This window comes from Apis dorsata, unplaced genomic scaffold (assembly GCF_000469605.1).
Source record: "Apis dorsata unplaced genomic scaffold, Apis dorsata 1.3 scaffold_4, whole genome shotgun sequence".
NCBI lineage: Eukaryota > Metazoa > Arthropoda > Insecta > Hymenoptera > Apidae > Apis > Apis dorsata.
Window position 1 is genome coordinate 702,995 of NW_006263307.1, and position 25,257 is coordinate 728,251.

Consider the following 25,257-nt stretch of genomic DNA (forward strand, 5'->3'; position numbering starts at 1 on the left):
CTATATATAATTAACACATGTATGTAATTTAAGTAATTAATATTTATAACAAATGTATGAATAGTCGAACTTGAAATTTCATATTTCGAATTTATCTATTTTCTTGGCAATCAAAGTATTAAATACTCGATAAAGTACCAATGTTTTTCGAAATAATATTTCGAATAAGTTTTATTGTATGGCCTAGCTTAGGTGCTTTTTTTAATTGCTGGTATGAAATTAACGGTTAAAAGGTGTATTTATAGGTTAACTGATTCGGTAAGATAAATATGTATATTTCATATTTGCGACTAAAAGTATTAATTGTTATATTGTCATAGCATCAACGTTTAATAAAGTTTGTAACTTTGTTGTAAAAATGCATTTTTTATACACTTTTTTTAAACGAATATATTAATATTATTTTTATTACCTATCCTTTATTTATTTCACAAAAGATTTACTGTAAATTTTCAAATTTATTATATAAAGGATATTCAATGCTATAATTTCTTACGGAATAAATGTACAGTTAGTAATCTTATCGAAACCATTAATTTTTAGAAAAGTAATGTGCCTTAAAGCTGTACCGTTTGAGAAGAAAGAAAATTGCAGTCATTAATATAATGCTTTTAATAATTGGTAGATATTTTGTAATTATATAAACAAATTTTCTACGAGATATTTATATTTAGAAAAAATTTTAATATTTTTACATTTTTATTACTATTTCTATCTCAATAAAATAAAAAATTTATTAATTATTTAAAATTACTAATTATTTTTTATATATTTATTTGAACTTTAATTTTATAATAATTTCATTATTATTTAAAAAATTTAAATTTTTTTTAGATTTCATTTGTACAATCATTCAAATTCAATATTAATGATCATTATTGAGAGATCAATTTACTAATTATGCAATTTTGAAGAGTTCGTTGATAATTACGAACCAGGATTGTTAGAGCATAAAAAGTGCCGCCTTTTGACCGTTGTCTTGTTGCCCTTCGATGAATCGTAATAGTTAGTTGGCCGGCATTCTAGCCTATTTCCTGCTCATATAAATGTCCATGTAGCTATGAATGAACGTTTATAGTGAATTGCGATTTATTTGGAGAATATATCTTCAGTAGTGCACTCGTATTTCGAAGTAACGTTATCAGTGAACAAATGATTTTGGATTATAATTATTGTAAAGCTAATCCTGAATATTAAAAAAAAAGTATTGTTTAAGGGATATTTATTTTTAATATTTTGAATAATATATTTCTAACGTGTTCTATATTGTAATCTAATAAAAATATATTATAATATTATACATAATATTATTAATAATTTTATTGCAAATCTTATATATTAATAATAATTCATTTAAATTTAAATTCATTAAAAAGCAATTCTCAGATTTTTCATGAATGCGTATTCTCGAAACGATTCAAAAGTTCACAATATTATTAAGGAATTTTAAATATTAAAAATAAGATGAAAAAAGAGATATTTTTTAAATAGCGGTTTCTAAAAAAAAAATTAAAGAAAAAATAGTTCTAAATTAATTATTTAAAAATTATTTTTATTGCATAATTTATATCTATACTAATAATATGTAATAATCTAATAATCTTAGTAATAATCTAATAATATTAGTACGGCTGGAACAAAATGAAATCCATTCTTGTAATTTAAACAGATTTAGACAGATTAAATTTTATCGCTTTACAAGTTATTATAACTGGCTATTAAAGTTTGTGATTGTTTTCCTGAATATAGATGCACCTACGTGCATTCTACGTATTCATATTTGTCATCCTTATGGCTGGAGACGCTAGAAGTGATGGTAATACGAATTGGTATACCGGTCTACGCACTGTGTTTAAGAATTGTCCATTGGAATCTTGGAATAATTCTAGAAAAGATGAATTTTTAGAGACGTTTAGGAAATGTGTGCAGGAACATGTATTAATTGCTTTAGATACTCTTTTGGCTGATGATATTATACCAATATTTGAGGGACTAGTTTTAGTAAGATATCAAAAAGATAGAATGAATTCTACAAATGATAAAGAAAGGTAATATTTTTAATAGATCTTTAAAGAATGCTTATGTATATTTTACGAACAAATTATGCAATCTTTTGTGACAAGCAATATATGTTAAAACTTTTTTTGTAATTTTTTCATAAATATAATTTTTTTCATAAAAAACTGAATATCTATTATTTGTTGATTTATATAGAAACAACATATATATTTAACATATTTTTGAACATAACATATATATTTAATTTTTATAAAAAATAATAAATAATTAAAAATAATTTTATAAAAAAGTTCTATGAAACACAAAAAAGTAGAATATATTCATGATTATTTCTTTTACTTATATATTTCAGTAATTTAGATGATAATACTAATTGGACAGCCATTATTATGAAAAGATTTTTACGGGTTTTACATACCCACGTGTTCAAAATCGATGTGGACCGTTTTACTAATAATATACTTTCTTTTATTAATAATTCAAAAACCAATGTAGATAATTATAAGTTCGAAGGTTTGTATAATAACATTATACATATTATATATTTTTTATTTTATATTATAGAAATTTAAAATTACAAATGAAAATTGTAAAAAATATTATATTATGTGCTATTTCATTCTTATTCAAATTTTTCCAAGATTCATCGTATGATATTGAATTTGATTATTTTTTAATTTTTTTGAATATTTGTCATATTTAAAATTTCATTTGTGAATCATATTTTTTCTATATGTATATTTCCTAAAAAAAATTATTACTAATTTAAAAAATGATAATTATTAGGCCGTAGACGTCGTCACCGTCGCAGACATAACCACATGGTGCCACTTATGATGATGGGTTTTCTGCTGATGGGTTCGATCTTAATACCTATGGGTTTTCAATTCCTTGCAGTCCTTGGTGGTAAGGCATTGCTTCTAGCCAAGATGGCTTTGATATTATCCAGTATTCAGGGTCTGAAGAAAATAGCTACGAATGGTGTGAATTATGGACTGTATCACACTCCTGTGGCAGAAGGATGGCACGATAGAAGTCATATAGAGCCTTCGCATTTAGATTTACCTTTCCCACCTCATATTCGTCCTTAAAATATTATAATCGTCATATTAGGTATTATAATAATTATTATTCAATTTCAAATATTTTATCAAATTTTTTATTAATTTTTTTGTTTGATTGATGAATTGTATCGCTAAACATATTAAATTCTTTTTATGTATGGGAAAAATTGATCGATATTTTTTATCAAAATTTTCAAAATCATATAATGAAATTATTTCTGTTTGATGTTTATTCTCCTGAAATTCCAGATTAAATAGCTTTTTCTCATCAAATATCTACATAAAGTCAAAAAAATATTTAACTATTAAGATTTTATGTAAAATAAATTATAATTGTAAAAGATCTTTTTCAATATTTTATATATGTATTTGCAGAGCAAATAAGATCAATATAAATAATAATATAAATAAATAGATCAATATAAATAAGTTTAGAGAGAAAAAAAGAGAATAAAAAGGAATTTCTTGATATATTAAACAATACTATCATTTCTGCAGTAAGATTGATATGTATATTATACGTATTGATATGTATATTATATAAAACAAATGTCTTTTTCTTTATTTAAGAATTGTATAAAATATATTAATTTTTGTTCAATTTTATGATAATAAATAAAATTTATTAAAATTATTCAAATTTAGATTTTAGACAATTAGTATATATAGAATAGTTTAAATATAACATTATTGTAATGATATATTTTATTTGAATGAAAATTGAAAATTTCTTTATGTAAGTTAAATCATTAACATGAATTTAAAATTGTTTAAAAATTACAATTTATATAATGTGCAATATTTTAAAGAATTTTTAAAGAGTTTTTAATGAAATATTTTAAAAAATTTTTAAAAATTATTAATTTTAATAATTATACTTCGACTATGATGAAGAAATTGAATTTTATTAACTTGTTCATATTTTCACATTCTTTATCTTATATATATGTCAAAAAAATACCACTAGATTGTTTTTAAGTATAAAAAATTGTCAAGTTGTCAAGTAAATATATTTAATTATATATATGAATCGAAAATTTAAAAATATTTCCTTTTTTAATAATAATTTTTAGTAAGTAAAAAAAATTTCTAAATAACGAATTTAGAATTTAATTATTAAAAAATAATTAAAAAATTATTATAATAAAAAAATTATTATTAAATAATTAAATTTAAAATAATTTATTATAATTAATTATTAAAATTAAATTTAAAATTTAATTATTTTTATATATATAAATATTTATATACAGAGAATTTCCTAATATATATATGAAAAAAATTTTATATTAACAATTTTATATTAACAATGATTAATTTTTCTATTTAAAATTATTATTCATTGATCATTAATCATTTTCTAAAAAAATTAATCATTAATACAATTATATAAATGTATTTATAACTCTTACACAAGTAGTTTTAAAATCTTATCATGGCTCAACTATTACAATGAATTTCCGATCCTCTAAAGATTAAGAAGATTGTAGAATCGATTATGTAATCTTCATATTACTAATCAGAAAAAAGTAACATGAAAATTCAAATTTTCCAAGTTTCGAATATGTAAACTAAAAGGAAAATTACCTACTAAACTAAAAGGAAAATTATCATATCCCTAGAGAAATAATCTTTTGAAAAAAAACTTTTATACGTAAAAGAAAATCTTATTTTATTTTTTACTTTATGTAATCAATTATTAAAAAAATTTTCCCTTTTTTTATTGATAAGATTTTCTTTTCCTTGAATTTACCAATTTTTTTTTATTAAAATATTTAAATAAAATATTTTATTAAAATTATATATGATACTGAAGAATAAATGGAATTCTTCAATTGGATTTAATTAAGTTATTAAAATTTACCAGTTAAAATTAACGACTTTATCTCCAAAGAAGATGTGAATACAGTTGAAACAAGTGTCTGGTAGATAACAAGGCAAAAGTAAGCATGATGTTGCGGCTGCAGTTTGAAATAGAAGGGCATTCATGTTACTGATTATGTCATACTGAGCATGAATATGGAATTTAAAGACAACAATAGAAAATAAATTTTTCATTTTTTCTTTTCTTATAATAATATTCATATTATTATATCAATTTTAATTAATTAAAAATTAAATAACTACAAAATTGTTTTAATTAAACAAAAAAAATTAATTAAATAAAATTAATTAAATAAATAATAAAAAAAATTATATTTTTTCAGATTATAAACATTTTTATAAAATTAAATAAAAAATTTATTAATTTTAAAAAAAATATACATAATGTTGATTATAAAAAAGAAATTTTTATGATTATTATGTAATTATATATATTGCAAAACAGTATATAGTTGCTTGATCACATTTTTAATCATTAGAATTCCCAAAATACAAAGAGAAATCGGACATACTGTTTGCTCGACAAAAGAAATATTTCTTTTATCATTTTTTGCTTAATGAATTATTTAAAAAATATTCTATAGATCAAAATGTAATGGAAGGATTAATTAAATGTTGTTTTACTTCTCCAAAGAAGAAGAAAAATTGTTCTATGCGTGATAAATAAATTGCAATAAATATTGACCTCCTGCAGGAAAAAGAACAATGATCTCTCAGTATCACCAATTGCGAGGAAAGTGAAGATATGCCGAATGTACAATATGGCCGCTCACGTTTCATCCCCCATGGGACCAAAATCAATTAAGACCACTAACCGTGATGTTTATCTGAACTAGTAATTGCCATAAAGTGTACGATTGGAAGCTTATATTTTTGGAAAAAACACTAACCTTCTTAGCTAATTACTTTTATCTATTGATTTCGAACAATCTGTTATAGTTCCTCCATTTTATTATTAGTTTTAGATTTTCAAATGCTTCTTTTTTTTAAAAAATATTTATATTATTTTTCTCTTTAATTTCAAGATTATTATTCAATTATTCAAGAAATTTATTTTATTTATTTCTAAACATTTTTATTTTATTTCGTAATAGTTTGGAGAATATTTAATTTTTTATTTAATATATAGATATCATTTTTAAAACATTTTTGAATTTTTTATTTATGTTATTTCTCTATGGATATTTATCGTTTCTTTTTGGAAAAATTTTGAATTTTCCAAATTTGTCAGAAGATGTTCCGAATCTGAAGAATCAGAATTAATAAAGAAGCATTTTCTTTCATGGAATTTTGAATGAGACAAAGCAATAAATATTTTAATCGAACATGAATAAGAATACGAATCAAGTATTTATCAAAGTATCGATAATACGAAGTGTTCTGGTTCATTCTACTAGAATAAATTCGATGCCTTCAATGGAGACTTGAATTATTCACTGGGACGTTTCTGAATTTTATTAAATCACGTTCCCGAGATTTACGATCACAGCTTTCTTAGGCAACTATTGTTTGATCACGTAAAACGTTCTTTCTTTTCGTTGTTTGTCATTAATTTTGCTTACCGATAACAGCATCATAAGTAATTTTCTTAAACCAAATAATAATATTAATTATTAAATTTTTCCCAAAGATTCTTTTAGGACTCAAATTAAAAATATAAATATTATTTTCATCAATTTTTATCCGTAAAATTTCAAATTATTAAATAAAATTCATAAATAATAAATAAATTCATAGTAAAATTTTCTTGATAATTTTTATATGTATAACAAAAAAAAAAAATTATTTGCCAAAAGTTACAATATACCATTCTACCATTTTTCTTTATCAGTTCCTTCTATACAATATCCTTCTCAATAGATATCAAGAGATGCTTTAAAATCTCCACCAGTTTTAAAAGATTTTTAGCCTTGCCATGGAAAGGTATATGAGAGAACGTAAACCATTTTATCAACGTTATCGTCGCCAGTTACGTTGCAAGCGTTCGGGGATGCGCAACGTGAACGAATCGCGGACTGGTCTAGCGACTATAAGAGGGACGCCGCGCGTCGCGACGCCACACAATCTCCAGTTTGTTCTGACGCCAACTCCACGCGCTCTTCCCCCCTACGTTTTAAGAGGATCACAAAGCGACGAAGAGAAGACGAAAACAGGAAGAGAAATATTCCTCGCAACAAGTATTTTATATCTTTCAACGTATATACTCATTTCCGGATTCTTGAAGTTTCATCAGAAAAATGTTCTTAAATGGGTCTTTGTATTATTTCGCGAGGCTGTTTTTCATCATTGGATTTTTTAACGCTATTTCTGGTGCAATAAAAGGGAATGATTATCAGCGTTATCATCAACAGGTAAGGAATATATTAATAAATATATACAATGATTGATGAGAAAATATTTGTATATATATCCTTATTTTTTTAATGAAGTAATTTTTAATCAGATTCTATGTTTTATTTTCATCAAATTTTTGTAATCATATGAAAATATTATTAAATGACAAGAAATTTAATACATGTAATATTTGGATATAATGTAATATTGGATATAATTTGGATAGTTTGTAAATGATATAATAAATACAATAGTTTATAAATATTTTTCATAAAGACTATATATAATAATAAGTTGTTTAATATGAGTTGAAAAGAGAGTTTGAATGGATTTATATATTTTTTGAATCACTTGTTATTCTTATAAATTTCTACGATTAATTTTTTTTTTAATTGATATGTAGAATAGAGAATTAATTATTTAATTATATTAATTTAATTATTAATTATTTTATTTATCGTTATATTTATTGCAAGTTACAATTTATGTTTATTATAGGATTTTATCTTTTATAAATTTACGAAATTTACTTTTTATTTTGTAAAGATCTTAAATTAATATAGAATTTATGTTAGATATAAAGAAGTTAGAAATTGGAAATAATTTATTGTCACTATGTATGTAAAATATTTGAATATAATTATTCTATCTAATTATTCTATTTTTTCATTCTATATCATAAATAAAATAAATCCATAAATTATTATTATTATTATTTATATTTGTCTATATATAAATATAATTCTTGAAATTGAAATGAAATAGAAATATATTGATCTTTAATAATTAATTAAACAAAATTTATTTTTAGTTATATATTCTAAAACTAAAATAATCTTATATTAAAATTAAAATTATCTTAATATTAAAATATTTTAATTTGATTTCATTTTAATCTCCATATATTAGTAAAAAAAAATATCAATAACGAAGTTTTGATCGATCATTACCCGGTCGTCGATGGTTACATTTCCCTCCCTTTGTCATGGCAATTAGTAGCATGAGTACGACAAAGTAAGCATGAGTAAAGTCAGGCCTTCGCAACCCTTTCTCCCCTTTGAGTGCTCACATACTATTTTCTTCAATTTTTAATTAAAACTAAAGATAAATGTTTCAATTCCAAAAAATATATATATCCAATAATCATTTTTTTTAAATACAAATTTTTTATATTCATATTTCTCTAAAAAAGAAATTAGAAAAAATTTACTAATTTTTTTATATACTTAAATTAAATAATTATTCTACTTTTTTTAGATAAATAAAGGAAAAAAAATAGATACAGATTAGACATTACAATTTACAGATTAAAATGATAATACTATTTCTAGAGTTACATTTATTGAAAGAATTATATGTGAAGAAGTTAAAAAACGAAATAAATCAAAAATAAATTTTTAAATATGTAAAAAATTAAAATTTAAATTTATATTTTTAACATATATTATTATCTAATATTTCAAATTGTATAATTATATTATTTATGCAATTATGCTATTATTTAAATTATTGTCAATATTATTAAATCATCGTTCATATCATACGTTATCGTTTATATCATACAACATTCGCTCTACAATATCTTTAAAACTATACTGGTATTATATATCTTGGAAGACAATCCTATTTTAGTTCGTAGTGAAGAGTAGTAATCCAATTAACGAAGAGATACTTTCACGTGCTATGTTGTTTTATGAGATTTAATGAAATTTTGCGATGAATTTATTTATATCAAATTTCATTTCGGAACTGAATCTATTGTCTTTCATTTTCGAAATTGTGAAATGTAAAAATAATAAAAGTATTTGATCTGGTTGATATTAATCGTTAATATCCTCTTGCTAGAAAATATCTAAATTGTACATTATCAAACCATTCACATAATACAGATATATCTTTTATATTTACGAACGTTTAATGACCTTTTTTATTGTTTTGAAAAATATTTTAACCTCTTATCTTATGATCTTTTTTATGGATATAATTACGAATAAGGGATAATCACGATTTTAGATAATTATAGTTAAAAAAGATTAATGTATAAAATTGATTTATAGTTTATAGTTATTCAAATTATCTAAATTATGATAATTTATTCATAATTGTAAAAAATTTTAATACAGATATTTCATAATCTTCTATGCATTTCATTCAAAATTCAAAAAGTAATAAATTCTCATTTACCTACAAATTACTTATTTTTATTTATTTCTATTATTTTTTTCAATTATTTCTATTATTTTATATCTATTATTATTTTTATTTTACTTATATATTATATATTTTTATTTTTATTTTTATTTTTTCAAATTAATTATTTTTTATAGTCAGTGTAAACGCAATTTAATATAAATAATTTACAAAAATCGAATAATAATTTATCTATAATAGGCATTAATAAAGTTATAAAATATAACAATTATTCTTCTTAATAAATAGAAAATGAAAGAAAATCCATTTTAATCTCCTTTTATTACCACATGTATAACGGTTCAAGAATGAATAGTAGAAATAAATAAATGCGCATAAAACGCAGGATAAAAGATGAAAGTTTTGTTAATCCAAATAAATTGAGGAATTGATATTTTATATATGTATTATTTATAGAAAAATATAAAAGAATGGATTTTATTTAAACGATTTTAAATCTATTATAATATATTGCAAAGTGAATATTAATATAAATATTTAAAAAAAAATTTTATTGGAATTGAATTTTCAGATTGAAAACAATCTTTCATTCGACTATTATATTAACTTCCGGTATATTTTTTACGATTTTGATTTAATGTTTGGTAGAAGTTCGTTCTTCGTGAATGCAAATCGTCGCAATGTAAATCCCTATCATTGTAAATATTTACCTTGACTGTATTACATTGTTTGTATCATGATTACGTGCTTTTCGATCATAAATCAGTAGTAATGTAACTGATTAACGCATAACAATGTTAATTAGATCGTGTTTCGAAATTTGAGAATAGTAGTTGACAAATCGAAACAATGAATCATATCATGGTTAAGTCTCGTTCGTATTAATCAAATTATTTGAATTTAAGTTGAAACTTTATAATAGATTTATGATTAAAATTATTTTACATTTATGTGTATACAATCTCAATATTATATAAAATATTTTATTTATATAAAATATCCAGATAACTCAGATTACTTAATTTAAATTTACAAGTATTTATATTCAAATAATTTAATTGATTTGAACCAAACTTTATTATTTATTTATTCTTACTTATTACTTTTTTACTTATTACTTATTACTTATTATTTATTCTTTTTTTATGTAAAATCATATAAATAAATAAAAAGTTTTATAAATTTTGAAAATTTCGAATATCGAAACATGTAATCGTTTATAGATTATCTAATATATAATATCATTTATGTATAAGCAATGGTATAGAAGCAGCTTAATGTTATGTCATCGGGCAATTCAAGTTACATATGAGTATCGAAAATCGAAATTAAATAACCTAGTTGAATGTACTATGTATCGACATTTTCAGGAGATAGATTAGGGATTAGATTGAAAAAAGTCATTCAACTTTGAGGTTAAAAATTTTCGATATTAATTATCAATTATAAGATATAATTTTTTAAATTTAAATTTTTCAAATATTTCATATTATATTTATCTTTAATAATTGAATGTTATTTTTTTTCTTTTTTAATTTGAAACATTGTTCAATTGAAAATTCAATATATATATATATACATTTACATATGAATTTTTTCAATTTATCGTGAAAAAAATATCATATTTCATAATAATAATATTAAAAAACAAAATTTAATAATGCTATTAAAAATAAAATATTATCTGATTTTAAAATTAATAAAAGTTTTTCTTAATTAAAAGTTATGTTCAATTTAAATTCATAAAAATTCTATTATTATACGTTTACATGTTATTAAAAAATAATTAATAATTAATAATAAATTTTTCTAATTAATTATACTATTAATTAGGAATTAGGATTAGAAATCTACTTACTAAATTATTTTAAACCATCTTATTATCTCTATGGTTATTAAGCATTGAGGTAGCTAATATTTTTATTTTATAGCTAATCAATTGTTTCTAACAGTTCTTAATTATTATGGATGTTTCTAAAGATTATTTACTTTTATTACTTTTATTACTTTTATTACTTTTATTTTTATTTTTTTCTTGTTACTAAAGAAAAAACAGAAAATTTGGAATTTGAAGAGAAGGAAATATTTAAATATGATACAAAATATAAAATATTGAAATATATAATATAAAATATAAAATATTGGAAATTGAAAAATAAATATTCAATATTAAATGTAAAATATTGAATAATAAAAAAATCGTAATATCAAACAATTGTAAAATTTTAATATTGGAATTATCAATCCATCAAGGTAATATTAATATCAATAGCAAAATTAATTTTAACTTTTATTATACAGGAACATATATTTATTTTAATCTAATTATATCATGCATTTCATATTTTTATATCAGAAATTTCAATTTTTATTCAAATTTTATATCAGAAAAAAATGATAAAATGATGAGAATTTTTATTTATTTTTAATATAAATTTTATTAAAATTTATATTACAATTGCTATTTATATTTTTAATTACATTTCATTATAATATTTAATATTTTAGATTTTTTTTTCCTATCTTTTACTACATTGAATAGAGTTACATGTTATTAAAACAAAATTAACATGAAAAGTTTGTTCAAAAGTTTGTTCAATTCTTTGTTATTAATCGCCAGGTATTTATTCGTTGAATTTCTTTCGTATACTCATATATATGCACATATATTATATTATATCACAATGATATATTAATGGGTGTAGAAAATATTCATCCATTAATCAATTTCAAACAAGATTTCAAAATTATTGTTTATTAATTAATTTTTTATAAAAAATAAATACATATTCTTGAAAATCTTTAAAATAAATGCAATGCAAAAAAAAATTATAATATACGTATTAAATATTTGTACATGTGCATATAAATTCTATGTTTCATCGAAAAATTATAATTATGTAAAATTATAAATTAAAATTATAATTGTAAATTAATGCCAAAAATTAATTCATTATGAAACTTCATTCCTTGCAGAGAATTCATGCAGAGATCGACAAATTAACATCGACGAAAAGCAATTTTTTTTCTACGATTTCAACGAGTTTATTCCTTTATATTTTCTTGTCTTATAGAATTTATAGATCTTATAGAAAATTTTGAAATTAATTAAAAATAATTATATTTATTATTTATTATATATATTATTTATTATAAATTATATTTATTTTAGAATTTAGAATAGATTACATAAAATTTTTATAATAAAGTTGTAAATTGTAAATCAGTATTATAAGTAAATCAATATTTTAAAATGTTTTTCAAATTCCAAAAAAATATCGATGGTTGATAATATAGATAATAATAATTGTTATTATCTATGACAATCATGCCGTAATATCCGTCTATCGATAAAGATATTTCCATAGAATGTTACATAATAGGATTAGTTTTCCTTTAGGCTACTTCAAATATCGGTTATTCATCGATTGCTCGTCGACCTAGGAATATAATTTATAAAATTCTAGTAAAATGCTTCTGAATAGTATTTCAATTATTAAAAAATAAAGACTTATTTTTTAAACGGATAAAAACTTCTTTATATAATATTTTCTTTGTGTCTATAATAATTTTGTGTATTATAATAATAAGAAAATTTGCTAGAATATAATTGCAAACATTTCTATATTTTCTATTTAATATTAATATTATTATTTGTCACTTTTTATTCTAGAAATTTTTTTTGTAATAAAATAGAAAAGTTTATTTTTAAATTAATAGCATATTGTTTATTATGTAAAAATTATATATTCTATATTATGATAAAAAAATTTTTAATAATATTTTATTTTCATTATGTTCAATTATTTTTTAATAATATAATTTTATTTACAAAATAATCAATAGATTATTTCTTTTATTTAAAATAAAATTTAGAAAAAGAAAGGATGTATTTTTTCTGAAAAAAATTTTATTTTTTTTTTCACAGATTTCTGGAGATCGTTTCTCAAAGGATTTTTACCGTCAAGACACGAAAAATAATTTATTAAATGCTTATATGCGTTTTAAACCTATCACAGGTATATAAATGCTATCTGATTGTATAGTAGATATATTTGGTAGTATAGTAGATATATAATTATTACATTTATCAATATGGAGAGAAATCAAAATGTTTCGTGTATATATACGAATGATTAAATTGTTTTTCTCGTCTTTGAAATATATAATAATTTCAAAATTGATTTTATATTCTTTTTAGATGATATTCTTTCATAATATTCATTCAATCATATATATTTTATATCATATCTATATTCTATAAGATAAAATAAAAAATATTAAAAGATATGATAATAAAAATAATATATTATAATATTCATTATATGTAATATTCATTAAAATATTTAATATAATTATAAATTATAAATTAAATTAAAAACTTCTTCATTTTTATTTCTTTTCCATTTTTTTTTAAATAAAATATTTTTTTACAGACTGCATATTCGTCACATCAGAACCAGGATATTTCTTATATACTTCAAAAAATGACAATGAAGAAGTCTGTGGAATTTATTTTTTAGCTGGACCGGATCAGAAAATAGAAATCAACTTCATTACTTTTGATATACCCTGTGAACATCGTGGATTAATTTCGGTAAGATATAAATATTAACTAATTTTGAAAAAAATAAAATAAATGTTAAAAGAAAAAAATTTTTAAAAATTTAAAGAAAAATTAAAATGAATAACATAATTTAGTAGATTTTATATATGTACAATTATATAATGAAGTTATTTACTGATGATTTCTTTCCAATAATCTAAATCTATTTTTCTAAAAGCCAATGTAGAGATGTATTTATAGTCATGTGTACACATATATGTGCATTTTATTTATTGGAAAAGAAAAATTTTCCAATGCATCATAAAAAGAAGCACAAAGGATTGCGACACAATGTCCATTCAGAATATATTTTTATATTGTGCAGATCATTGATGGTTGGGAATTAAACGGTGAAGTATTCCCTAGTGAAATGGATCATCAGTTACCACTTAAACAAAGAAGTAGCGAATTTTGTGGTAAAAATATTGGTATGAAAAGAATTTTCACGAGTTCACAGAACATTGCAGTTATTCAATATAGAATTCCAAAATCGGGAAAAGGATTCTCGTTGCTCGCGAGATTCTTGAAAAATCCTAGACGTAAGTAAAACGTATAAAAAAAAAAAAATGTATTAATATATTTTAAAAGTTTTTATCATTATAAAATTATAATTTTGAATAATAATTATTGATTAAAAAGAAATCTACTTTTTATTATTTTACAGCCTGTAATGTCTTAGCGACAAGCTTAACTGAGCCATATACGTTACGAAATTATGGACGACGCATAAATTGCACTTATGTCGCGCTCTATCCGGGTTCTGTGCAAGTGATTGCATTGGACGTTGGAGTTTCAAATTTTCTCGGTTCCACTCGCACTGTTGAGACCGGAATTATACGAAAAGTTTGTATTGCTTTTATTTTTTCATAAAGTATAGATTTGATTAATCTTATAAAATTTAAATTTTAAATACAAAATATTCTAAATGCTAAAAAATAAAGATTAATAATAATTAATATTATTATTTCTAGTGTGATGAATCTAGTCCGCGTGATCAAGTAATAATTGGAGGCAGCTATGGATTAGATACTTCTAAAGTACAGATAATTGATTCTATTTGTGGAATAGACTCTAAACCAGGTAATACAATTAATAACTTATGACATTATATCTCAATTAGATAATTAGTTTTATATAAGTTAATAAAAAAGTTAATATTCGTATTCAATTTTAAAATCTTAAAAGTAACTTATTTCTTATTCTAATTAAAAATATGAATATTAATAATAAATTAATTTTAATTAACAATCATAAAATAGTATATAATATATATTTCTTAATTTTTCAGATTATCGCGAATTGACGGAATATAGCGTTACTTCTGTTCGTTTAATATCAAGTGGTTTCTTCGATAATTTTGTAACAGTACAAATTCAACCTCTTAAGAACGAATTATTCAATACAAATATTGGTATTTAATTATTAGTATTAAAAAAAAAAAAAACATCTATGATTCGAAATGATTCGAATTCTATTGTAATTTATTATCGAATCAAACTGATCAAGATCTCCCAAAAATTCTAGATGTCTTTCATAAATTTATCGAAAAATCATCACAAATCTCTTGATTATACATTCTATTTATGTTTTATAGAAATATTATAGAAATTTTATAGAAATATTTATATGTAAATATTTTTTTTTTTACTATAATTTAATTAGATTAAATATTTGTGTGAATGTGATTTGTTTTAATTGCGTGATATTAATTTTTTTCTTAAATCAAAAAGAAAAATATTTTATTTTTTATTTTTTAGATACTTGTTCAATCCGAAATCATTTATAATTTGATCATGATTTTATGCAATTTGTGATAAATAGATTTAAATATATATTATTGAATCATTCTTAGTGACTTAACATATTAAACATATTAAAGAAAGGCCTTAAGTTTTTATTCTTTTAGAATTGTATAAGTAGATTAGTTGAAACGTGCCAATTGTTTTTAATGAATCAATAGAATAAATGTTAACCTCGGACTCTATTTATTTATTATCAAATTTTAGCGATAGTACTGTTTTTTTTACTGATTTTTAGTGATAGTACAGTTTTTTATTGTTATAATGATGCACTTGTTTGTTTAAATAAAATATTTAATTTGAAACATCTAAAAAATTGTATTGAATTACTTAATAAATTTAATACTTTATTGAGAAAAAATTAAGTATTCAATAATTTTAGATATTCAAATCAATTTTGAAAATATTCCTCTGATAATAAATAATTTTTTTGATTTTCATCATTTTTAAAGATGTATTCAAATTGTTGCTAAGCAACTCAAGTGTACACAAATCATCTCATAGTTCTATAGTGAAATAGAAGCTTACGTTACTCGAAGTGCAGCAATATGATTGCGAATCTAAACAATTTTGAATTTTTAATAATAAGTTGATATTAAGTGATCAAAATATCGTAATGTTACTTAAATATTTGGGCAATGTTATGCCCCAACAGGTGAGTATAATTCTTAAACTTAATTTGAAAAAAAATAATTGATCAATGTGTTATCAATAATGATCAATATACAATAAAAATTGTTATAATTATTATAAAATTATATTTTAAAAATATGAAATACAATACACTCTAAATGAAACAATACAATATTATATATATATATATATATATATATATAAAATAATAATAAAAATAAAAATATATATATTTTTATTTTTATTATTATTTTATATATATATATATATATATATATATAAAATAATAATAAAAATAAAAATATAAATATTTTATTTTATAAAATAAAATAGGATAGCGAAAATCGAGTAGTGAGTATAGTTTGGTCACCAAATAATTTAAAACTTGCTATCGCTTCCTCTGATCGTTCTATATATCTCTTTGACGAGAATTGTGTAAAACGAGATAGATTTTCCACAAAACCTATTGATTCAAAGGTACGTATGATAAAAGAAAAGTTTTTTGAAATAAATCCTTTGTAAAGAATTATTAATTTTTTCTCAGTTTGGTAAAAAGAGTTACGTGATCAAAAGTATTGCGTTTTCCCCAGACTCGACAAAAATAGCAGTAGGTCAAACTGATTGTATAATTTATGTATACAAAATTGGAGAACAATGGTACGTAATAAAAAAAAAAATTAAATTTTTTAATCTTTGAAAATATATTCTGCGTATTTTAAATTTAAATTTAATGTTATTTTACAGGGGAGAGAAGAAAGTAATTTGCAACAAATTTCGTCAAAGTTCTCCAGTAACTTGTTTAATTTGGTTAATTGAAGGACCAATTATTGTTGGTTTGGTAGATGGTAAGGTTCGCGTAGCATTGGTGAAGTCTCAAAAAGCTCAAACACTTTACACGGCTGACTCGACAACAATTGCATTGGTTTCAAAGTAATTTATCTTTTTTGCGTTTATATTTATAAAAAATAACACGATATAAAACAAAAATTCTCTTTCATGATGTTTCTCCTTCAAAATCACCTTAAATTGTGCCAACATTCTAAATATTCTATTAAAAACAAAAGAGACATTAATTTGATATCTTCTATCTTTTGAGATATCTTATAAAAATTTTTTCAAAGACCTAATTTAATGTATATATTTAACATATCTTTCACAAATCTGATGAAATCATTATGGATAAATATTTCCTTTCTATTTTAGTATACGAGGAACTGCTTTCCTATCAAGTCACGCTGACGGTAGTATTATAAAATATAATTTAACCGATGATGGAAATCATGAACCTTCTGGACGTATTTGTACTCATACCGTACCAGCATATGCATTAGCCTGGACTCAGTCTCATATTCTGGCTGCAGGATGTGATAGACGCGTAATATTTTATGATACTCGTGGTAAAATAGTAAAATCTTTTGATTATAGTCGCGAAAACGAGAAAGAAATCGCAGTGGCTTGCTGCAGTCCTAGTGGACAAAGTATTGCTATCGGTTCTTGGGATAAAATACGAATCTTGGATTGGAGTCCTCGACGTTCGATTTGGGAGGAGGCTAATACGAGATCATTACCTAATTTTTATACTGTCACAGCAATATCTTGGCGTCGTGATGGCTCCAGGTTGCTTGCAATTAACTTATAATTTTGTTTCTAAAATATTAGAGATTTTTTGAAAATTTTTGTAAGTTATCCATATTTTATTTAAAATCTATTAAAAATTTTTATTATTATTCTTTTAGATTACTCATAGGCAGTCTTTGTGGAGCCGTAGAACAATTCGAAACAGTATTGAAAAGAACAGTAATCAGAGGAAGTCACGAAGTAGCTTATGTTGGACCTAGTCAAGTGATTATTCGTCCACTACACGAGGGTAATCGACCTGTGATCATTAGGTCACAAACAGGATATGAAATAGAAGATGTCAAAGTTTTAGGAAGAAGTGACAATAATGTGGTAGCTCGCACAGCTAGAACTCTACTTCTTGCTGATATTGAATTTAATCTCATCAGTGAAATTCCTTGGGAAGAAAAAACTAATACCGAAAAATTCTTTTTTGAATATCCAAGAGTATGCTTAATCTTCTGTTCAGGAGAATTAACCATTGTTGAATATGGAAATAACGAAGCTTTAGGTTCAGTAAGAACAGAAGCAATTAATCCTCACGTAGTCAGTGTAAGAATTAACGAAAGACAAATTGCTGGAACACCAGACATCAAAAGACTTGCTTATTTGCTGGATTCTAGAACTGTTCGAATAATGGATTTGATAACTGGTCTCACTGTTGCAATGATTTCTCACGATGTGCGTGTAGATTGGTTAGAACTGAGTGAAACGGGTCATAGATTATTGTCTAGAGATAAAAGAGCCAGGTAACAAAATTTTTTCTTAAAATATTTTTATTTTTTAACTTCAAAGTAAAAATATTATCTATTATATTTTTATTATAGATTTAAGATATATAAAAATTAGATCGAATAGATTTTGTAAGATATTTAATGAGAGAAAACAGAGAATAAAATTAATCAAATATCGAAATCTTTTTTTAAACAAATAAATTTTGTCTATATATATAGATAAAGAAAAGACAATATAAATAAAAAAATAAAATAATAAGAAAAAAAAAATAAAATAAAAAACGTGTTTTTTATGATATAGAATCCATAAAGTTGAGGATTTATCATTATCTTTAAAGATATAATATATATAATAAAGATGAATGATATATATATATATAAAATATAATATAATATATATATTTATAAAAAGATATATTGAAGAAATTTTTTTGAAATCTGTTAAGATTATTAATTTTTATGATTGAATTGAATTAATTCTTCTACTCATCTGAAATTCTTATATTTTTTAACAAAATTACAGACATTTAATCTGATTTTTTCTTTATCCTATTTTTGAAAAGATCTTTATCATTCAAGAGATGATACTAGCAATCAATTTCTTATTTTATCTTTTTTCTTCTTTTTGTTTATATTTATATTTTATTTAGCACTTTAGAGATGATGCTCATTTCATTTTTAATTAATTTTCTTCATTATTTTATTATACATTCTCCTTATTTTTTTACATTTGGTGCATAATTATAAACGAGATACGAATATTTCAATGCTTTAAACATTATCGAAGATATTCAAAAATTCAATAAAAAATCATATCAAATTAAATACTTAAAAATTGTTAATATAAAGAAATTCGGAATATATCATGAATATATCGGAATATATCATTTTTAATATCTTCAATAATTTTTAAAATATCGATGTAATATATTATTATATTATTAGTGCAGGAAAAAATCATTTCCAACAATTCTGTTAAATTTAAATTTTAAATTTCTAAACTTTCATTATAATCAAAAAATGTTTTATTTCGAAAAGAAAGTTTTCAAACTTATATAACATCTTTATATTAGAAATAATAAAATATAATATTAAAGTTAGATTATTTTCTATATTGACGATATCTTGGGATATCTTGACTAACTAATATTTATGAACAAACATTTTAAAAATAATTTCTTCTAAGTATGTAATTTTTAATTTTCTTATAATCTTCTTCTACATAGGTTATGGCTCAGTAATGAATTAGGTGGAAAAACTTTATTGCTAACTGGAGTCAGTTTTGCTTCCTGGGTGTTAGGTAGTGATGTAGTCGTGGCTCAAACTGGACAAACTTTGGCAGTTTGGTACAATGTTGATGCTCCTGAAGTAGCTACTTTAATTCCTGTTCGTGGTGATGCTATAGATATTGTTAGAGAAGATGGAAGAACTTCTATCACAGTAGAAGAAGTTGGAGGCAAAGTAGCCTACTTGCTAGATGAATCATTAATAGAATTTGGAACAGCATTACATGATAATGATTTTGGTAAAGCATTATTATTTCTAGAGGATTTAGCTGATAGACCCCAAGCAGAAGCCATGTGGGAAAATGTAGCTAGAAACGCAATGGCTGCCAGACAGCTATTAATAGCTGCCAGATGTTATGCTGCTCTTGGAGATGTAGCCTGTTCTAGGTACATATATTTTATATCTTACTTCTTGATTATGATTTTATTGCTTTATATTTTAACTTATAATTTTATTTTAAATTTTATTTTAAATTATAATACTAAATTATTGCTTTTTCAGATTTCTAAAAAATATAATAGAAATTGGTGAAAAATATAGTGTAGAGACTGGACATGATTCACTTTCAAATCCAGATTGTTGGGCAAAACTTGCAATTCTAAATGGTGAATTAAAAACTGCAGAAGCAATTTATTTAGAGCAGAATGAATTAAACCAAGCTTTGGATATGTATCAAAAATATTGGCATTGGGAAGATGCGCTAATTTTGGCACAAAACAGAGGATGGTCAGGTCTCCAGGAACTTAGAGATAAACATTTGACTTGGTTACTTGAAAGTGGTCAGACAGCTAGAGCTGCTGCTATTTTAGAATCCACTAATCCTCGACGAGCAATCAAATTATATTTGGATGCTCGTCGACCTGGTCGAGCAGCTCGACTTGCCCTGGCCAATGACGAGTTACTGGAAGATAGATCGATTGTTAATGAAATTTTGAAGGTTTTGAAAGTAACAGACTTAATGGAATTAGCTGGAGAACTGTTAGAGAAAATTTCGGAACCTTTAGAAGCTATCAAGTGCTACTCCCAAGCTGGTGTATTTGCAAGGGCATTAGAACTGTCCAGGAAAGTAGATCCCACATCTGTGGTTGAACTTGAACGAGATTGGGGCAAACATTTGGTTTCTGCTGGTCACTATGATGCAGCTATTAATCATTTCATAGAAGCAGGAGAAACTGCTTTAGCTCTAGATGCTGCTATCAATGCACGACAATGGAGAAAAGGTCTACAGATTATGCAGGTAAATATTTCTTTAACTTTCTCCATTTTTATAAAATTAAAAATAAATATTTTTATTAAATATTTCTTTGAAGGTAATTGAGGATGATGATCCTGAAATAAAGAAACAGTGTGAAAAATTGGCTGAATATTTCGCTTCCATAGGCGAGAAAAACTTAGCAGAAAAACTCTTTATTCGTTCTGGAGATATCAAACGTGCAGTAGATGTCCACGTACAAAATGGCAATTGGAGTCGTGCCCATGAAGTGGCATTGGAATACATGACTTCTGAGGAAGCAAATGAAATCTTGACTAAACATGCTATAGCTCTTTGCGAAACCGGAGATCTTAAGCATGCTGAAGATCTATATCTTGCTATTGATAAATATGACTCAGCTATAGCAATGTACAGGAAAGCTGGTCGTCGCGCAGATATGATCAGACTGGTAGGAAAATACAGACCAGATCTTCTACAGACAACTCATATACACTTAGCCAAAGAATTAAATGATTCTGGTAAACCTCGAGAAGCAGAGGAGCATTATCTTGCAGCTGGTGATTGGAAAGGTGCAGTGACTGCTTTTAGATCAGCTAATATGTGGGAAGATGCTCTTCGTGTAGCAAAACAAAATGCAGGAAACAATGCAGCCCAACAGGTCTTAATTATTAAACATAATTTTTCTTCATTTCAATCAAAATTACACATCATTAAAATCTCATATTTTTTTGTAGGTTGCCTTAATATGGGCACGTACACTTACACCCGAATTAGCTGCAAGATTATTAATACAACTAAACTATTTAGATGAATGTTTACAATTAGCTTGCGAAACTGATCTATTTGATTGGGCTTTGGAGATTATTAAATATGGAAATACTGATCAAAAGAAAGAAGTTCACTATAGATATGCTATGGCATTAGAAGATGCAGGTCGCTTTTCTGAAGCGGAAAAAGAATTCATCAAAGCTGAAAGAACTATGGAAGCTGTTCAAATGTATATTCATACTCGAGATTGGGAAGCAGCTGAAGATGTAGCACAATCAATCAATCAAGAAGCCGTTGTTCAAGTCCTTATTGCTAGAGCTAATGAGGCAGCTGAAGCACAGGACTATTCTTTAGCTGAGACTTTGCTTTTGAGAGCACATAAACCTGAAATGATTATCGAACATTATAAGGTAAATATTTAAAAATACATTATACATTGATTTATTTTTTAAATATGTTTTAAATGTTATAGAAAGCAGGAATGTGGTCTGAGGCATTACGAGTTTGCAGAGAATATTTACCTAGTCAAGAAGTAAATCTTCGACGTGAATTAGGTCAAAAAAGTGCTTCTCTTGCAGATGCGAACGCATTTGAAGAAGCTAGAAAATGGTTAGAAATCGGTGAAGTAAAGGCTGCCCTAGATATCTTGATTTTAGATCCTCAAGCACCTAGATCGTCTCTTATCAAAGCTGCTGATATTTTACTTCATCAAGCTGATCTAGAAACTGCTGCCCAAGTCGGTGGAGATCTTGGTTCACGATTATTTTCTATTGGAGAATATGCTATTGCTGCCCAAGTTACTATCTTATCAATAAATATCTGTTGTAATGAAAAGTGATTTAATTTTATTTTTATTCTTTAATATCACTTTTTTAGGTATTCTTACAAGCAGATAAATTAAAAGATGCTATTGATGCATTAGCTTCAATTGGAGAATGGGAAAAAGCTAAACGAATTGTGAATGAATTGGCACCAGATATAGAACCTTATCTCGAAGAAAAGTATAAAGAAGCAATGCTCAGAGATGGACAAATAGATAAACTTGTGGAAATAGATGTAGATGCTGGACTTGAGATATTGGCTAACAAAGGTCATTGGAATCAAGTATTTGAAACTGCAAATATTCAAGGAACTCAAATTTTACATAAATATGTGGCACAAAGAGCAGTGCAACTTTTGAAAGGAAATACTCCATTAGAAGCTTTACAATTGTATGTTAAATATGGAACTCCTCCCATTCAACAAAATTTTAATTTGTACCTGCAATTATCAGAAAGTGTCTTAAATTCAGAAGTAAGTATAGATTAATATTAATATATTGATATATTAATATTATAATATATTATAATAAATTTAAAAAGTGATAAGAAAATTGCTTACTTAAATAATTTCATTTTTTACGACATAGTGAAATCAATCCTATTTCCTTCTTTTTGTTCAATTATATTTCATTAAATTTAATTAAAAAATGATATTCATAAAATAAAATACAATATATATATTATATTTCAGGCATATTATGAATATAGATACTTAGCTCTCTTGAGAACTGTTCTTTTAAACCTTTGGAACAATCTAAAATCATTAGAATCTGGTTTAAAATTTAAATTTAAGAAATTACTTGAAGTTACACATTATTCAGCAGTAAAATGTGGTTGCAATGATTATCCTATACTTTCTGAATTAGTTTTAAAAACCTCCATTACTTTATTGAGATATACTGATGTTCTTCTGGCTGACAGAGCTTATTATGAAGCTGGAATTGAAGCACGGGCAATTGGAAAAAACAGTGAGGCTTTCGTTTTTCTGAATCACTTCCTGGATTTGGAGGAATGCATTGAAGAAGGTGATAGTACTGTGTTAGATGTTGATGATTTGGCTGTAACAGATTTTCCAATGGAGGTTCCTTTGCCAGAAACATTAAGTTTAACAACAGAACAAAGAGAAGAAGTTCGTGAATGGGTTCTTGCTATATCTATGGATCAGAAAATAGAACAGATTCTCCCTACAGATCATAGAGGAGTGTATGTAGGATCATTAAGTGCTCACTCTATTGGTTCTACAAATCTTCAAGGTTGTATACTGACTGGTTATCCTATTCGAGGTCCAATAATTAGATTTTCAGAGGTATTTTTTAAATTCTATTTTTTAAATCATTTTTTAATTTTGTTTTAAATATAATAATTATTCTTTGTTAAGAGCGAGCATGTGGCAGATCGTGATGATTGGACAAAGTTGATTAATACTGCACGTCAAGCTCCCCAAGATTCAAATCTTAATGATATTTTAGCTTTTATTCAAGAATGGTTTGGAACAATTTCAAATTATTCGTTTTGAAGACATTATTTATTCAATTCTTATGACATTAAATTAGAAACTAAATTGCAGAAACATAAATTTTAATGTAAATATGAATACATTAAGAATATTTTACTTTCATGTACATACATAAAATATATTTCACAATCTATAGTGATTTTTTCAAAACAAAGTAATAGATTTCCTTGTTTCTCTAGAATTTATTTAAATAAAGCTATATTATGTAAATAATAATTAATCTAACTTAAACATAAATAGTTTGTATGCAATGTGAATATACATGCAATGTGCATCCACGGAATTTCTTATGTGTTATCGTTAGATTAAATTTATATATTATAATAGATTAAATTTATAATCTTGCAAGTTATCAGAATAACTATCACTCGTTGTTTGAATATTTATCCAAAATGGATATTTATATTTATACGATTACTCAGTGATGACTATGCGCATATTGCATTTTATACACAATATTTTATATTCTATATTTCGAAAATAGTAGTACAAGCTAGAAATGAGAAACTTCACAATATTAAATATATGTATAAATTTTATGAGATATTTTTTTAATTCTTCTTTATATATTGTTTTTTTTAACTTCCTTAAAATCTTTGATTTTTTTTTTATATTTTATATTTTATTTTTATTATTTATATACTTATTTTGATATAACAAAGTATCATATATGTGTAAAAGTGTGATAGAGTGTAAAATATATACAAAAATAGCAAATAAAATTTTGGAAAAAATTAATAAAAATTAAATGAATTTTAAACATATAGAAAAATTGAAACTTTAATTGTTTTAAAATTTTATAATAAAGTAT

General features: G+C 23.6%; 3 protein-coding genes across 3 annotated transcripts; all 3 read left to right on the forward strand.

The window, feature by feature from the left end:
- The first annotated feature begins 901 nt into the window (after window positions 1-901).
- On the forward strand, window positions 902-3,211 carry LOC102680777. Its single transcript, XM_006607322.2, has 4 exons — window positions 902-1,132; window positions 1,750-2,048; window positions 2,372-2,532; window positions 2,806-3,211. The coding sequence occupies exons 2-4, from the start codon at window positions 1,750-1,752 to the stop codon at window positions 3,108-3,110; spliced, it is 765 nt and encodes a 254-aa protein (XP_006607385.1). The 5' UTR covers window positions 902-1,132; the 3' UTR covers window positions 3,111-3,211.
- A 3,778-nt stretch (window positions 3,212-6,989) lies between these two features.
- On the forward strand, window positions 6,990-15,569 carry LOC102680922 (corticotropin-releasing factor-binding protein). Its single transcript, XM_006607323.2, has 7 exons — window positions 6,990-7,318; window positions 13,381-13,471; window positions 13,889-14,049; window positions 14,384-14,597; window positions 14,723-14,901; window positions 15,030-15,138; window positions 15,347-15,569. Exons 1-7 carry the CDS (start codon window positions 7,205-7,207, stop codon window positions 15,475-15,477), a joined length of 999 nt encoding a protein of 332 aa, XP_006607386.1. The 5' UTR covers window positions 6,990-7,204; the 3' UTR covers window positions 15,478-15,569.
- Window positions 15,570-16,301: 732 nt separating this feature from the next.
- LOC102681175 (intraflagellar transport protein 172 homolog) lies at window positions 16,302-24,990 on the forward strand. The gene is made up of 14 exons (XM_031515323.1): window positions 16,302-16,512; window positions 16,824-16,967; window positions 17,035-17,147; window positions 17,235-17,420; window positions 17,694-18,107; window positions 18,227-18,856; window positions 20,068-20,514; window positions 20,630-21,365; window positions 21,439-21,999; window positions 22,076-22,519; window positions 22,582-22,905; window positions 22,986-23,402; window positions 23,622-24,236; window positions 24,309-24,990. Exons 1-14 carry the CDS (start codon window positions 16,474-16,476, stop codon window positions 24,444-24,446), a joined length of 5,208 nt encoding a protein of 1,735 aa, XP_031371183.1. The 5' UTR covers window positions 16,302-16,473; the 3' UTR covers window positions 24,447-24,990.
- Window positions 24,991-25,257: the final 267 nt, after the last annotated feature.

What these genes read in the sequence shown, in the direction of transcription:
- LOC102680777 (XM_006607322.2), top strand. Translation starts at nt 1,750, where the DNA reads ATGCACCTACGTGCATTCTACGTATTCATATTTGTCATCCTTATGGCT. An exon ending in TCTACAAATGATAAAGAAAG is followed by an intron (nt 2,049 to 2,371) that starts GTAATATTTTTA and finishes TATATATTTCAG; the next exon opens with TAATTTAGATGATAATACTA. An exon ending in AGATAATTATAAGTTCGAAG is followed by an intron (nt 2,533 to 2,805) that starts GTTTGTATAATA and finishes GATAATTATTAG; the next exon opens with GCCGTAGACGTCGTCACCGT.
- LOC102681175 (XM_031515323.1), top strand. Translation starts at nt 16,474, where the DNA reads ATGTTACTTAAATATTTGGGCAATGTTATGCCCCAACAG. An exon ending in ACAATTGCATTGGTTTCAAA is followed by an intron (nt 17,421 to 17,693) that starts GTAATTTATCTT and finishes TTTCTATTTTAG; the next exon opens with TATACGAGGAACTGCTTTCC. An exon ending in AATATGCTATTGCTGCCCAA is followed by an intron (nt 22,906 to 22,985) that starts GTTACTATCTTA and finishes TCACTTTTTTAG; the next exon opens with GTATTCTTACAAGCAGATAA.
- LOC102680922 (XM_006607323.2), top strand. Translation starts at nt 7,205, where the DNA reads ATGTTCTTAAATGGGTCTTTGTATTATTTCGCGAGGCTGTTTTTCATC. An exon ending in ATCAGCGTTATCATCAACAG is followed by an intron (nt 7,319 to 13,380) that starts GTAAGGAATATA and finishes TTTTTTTCACAG; the next exon opens with ATTTCTGGAGATCGTTTCTC. An exon ending in AACATCGTGGATTAATTTCG is followed by an intron (nt 14,050 to 14,383) that starts GTAAGATATAAA and finishes TATATTGTGCAG; the next exon opens with ATCATTGATGGTTGGGAATT.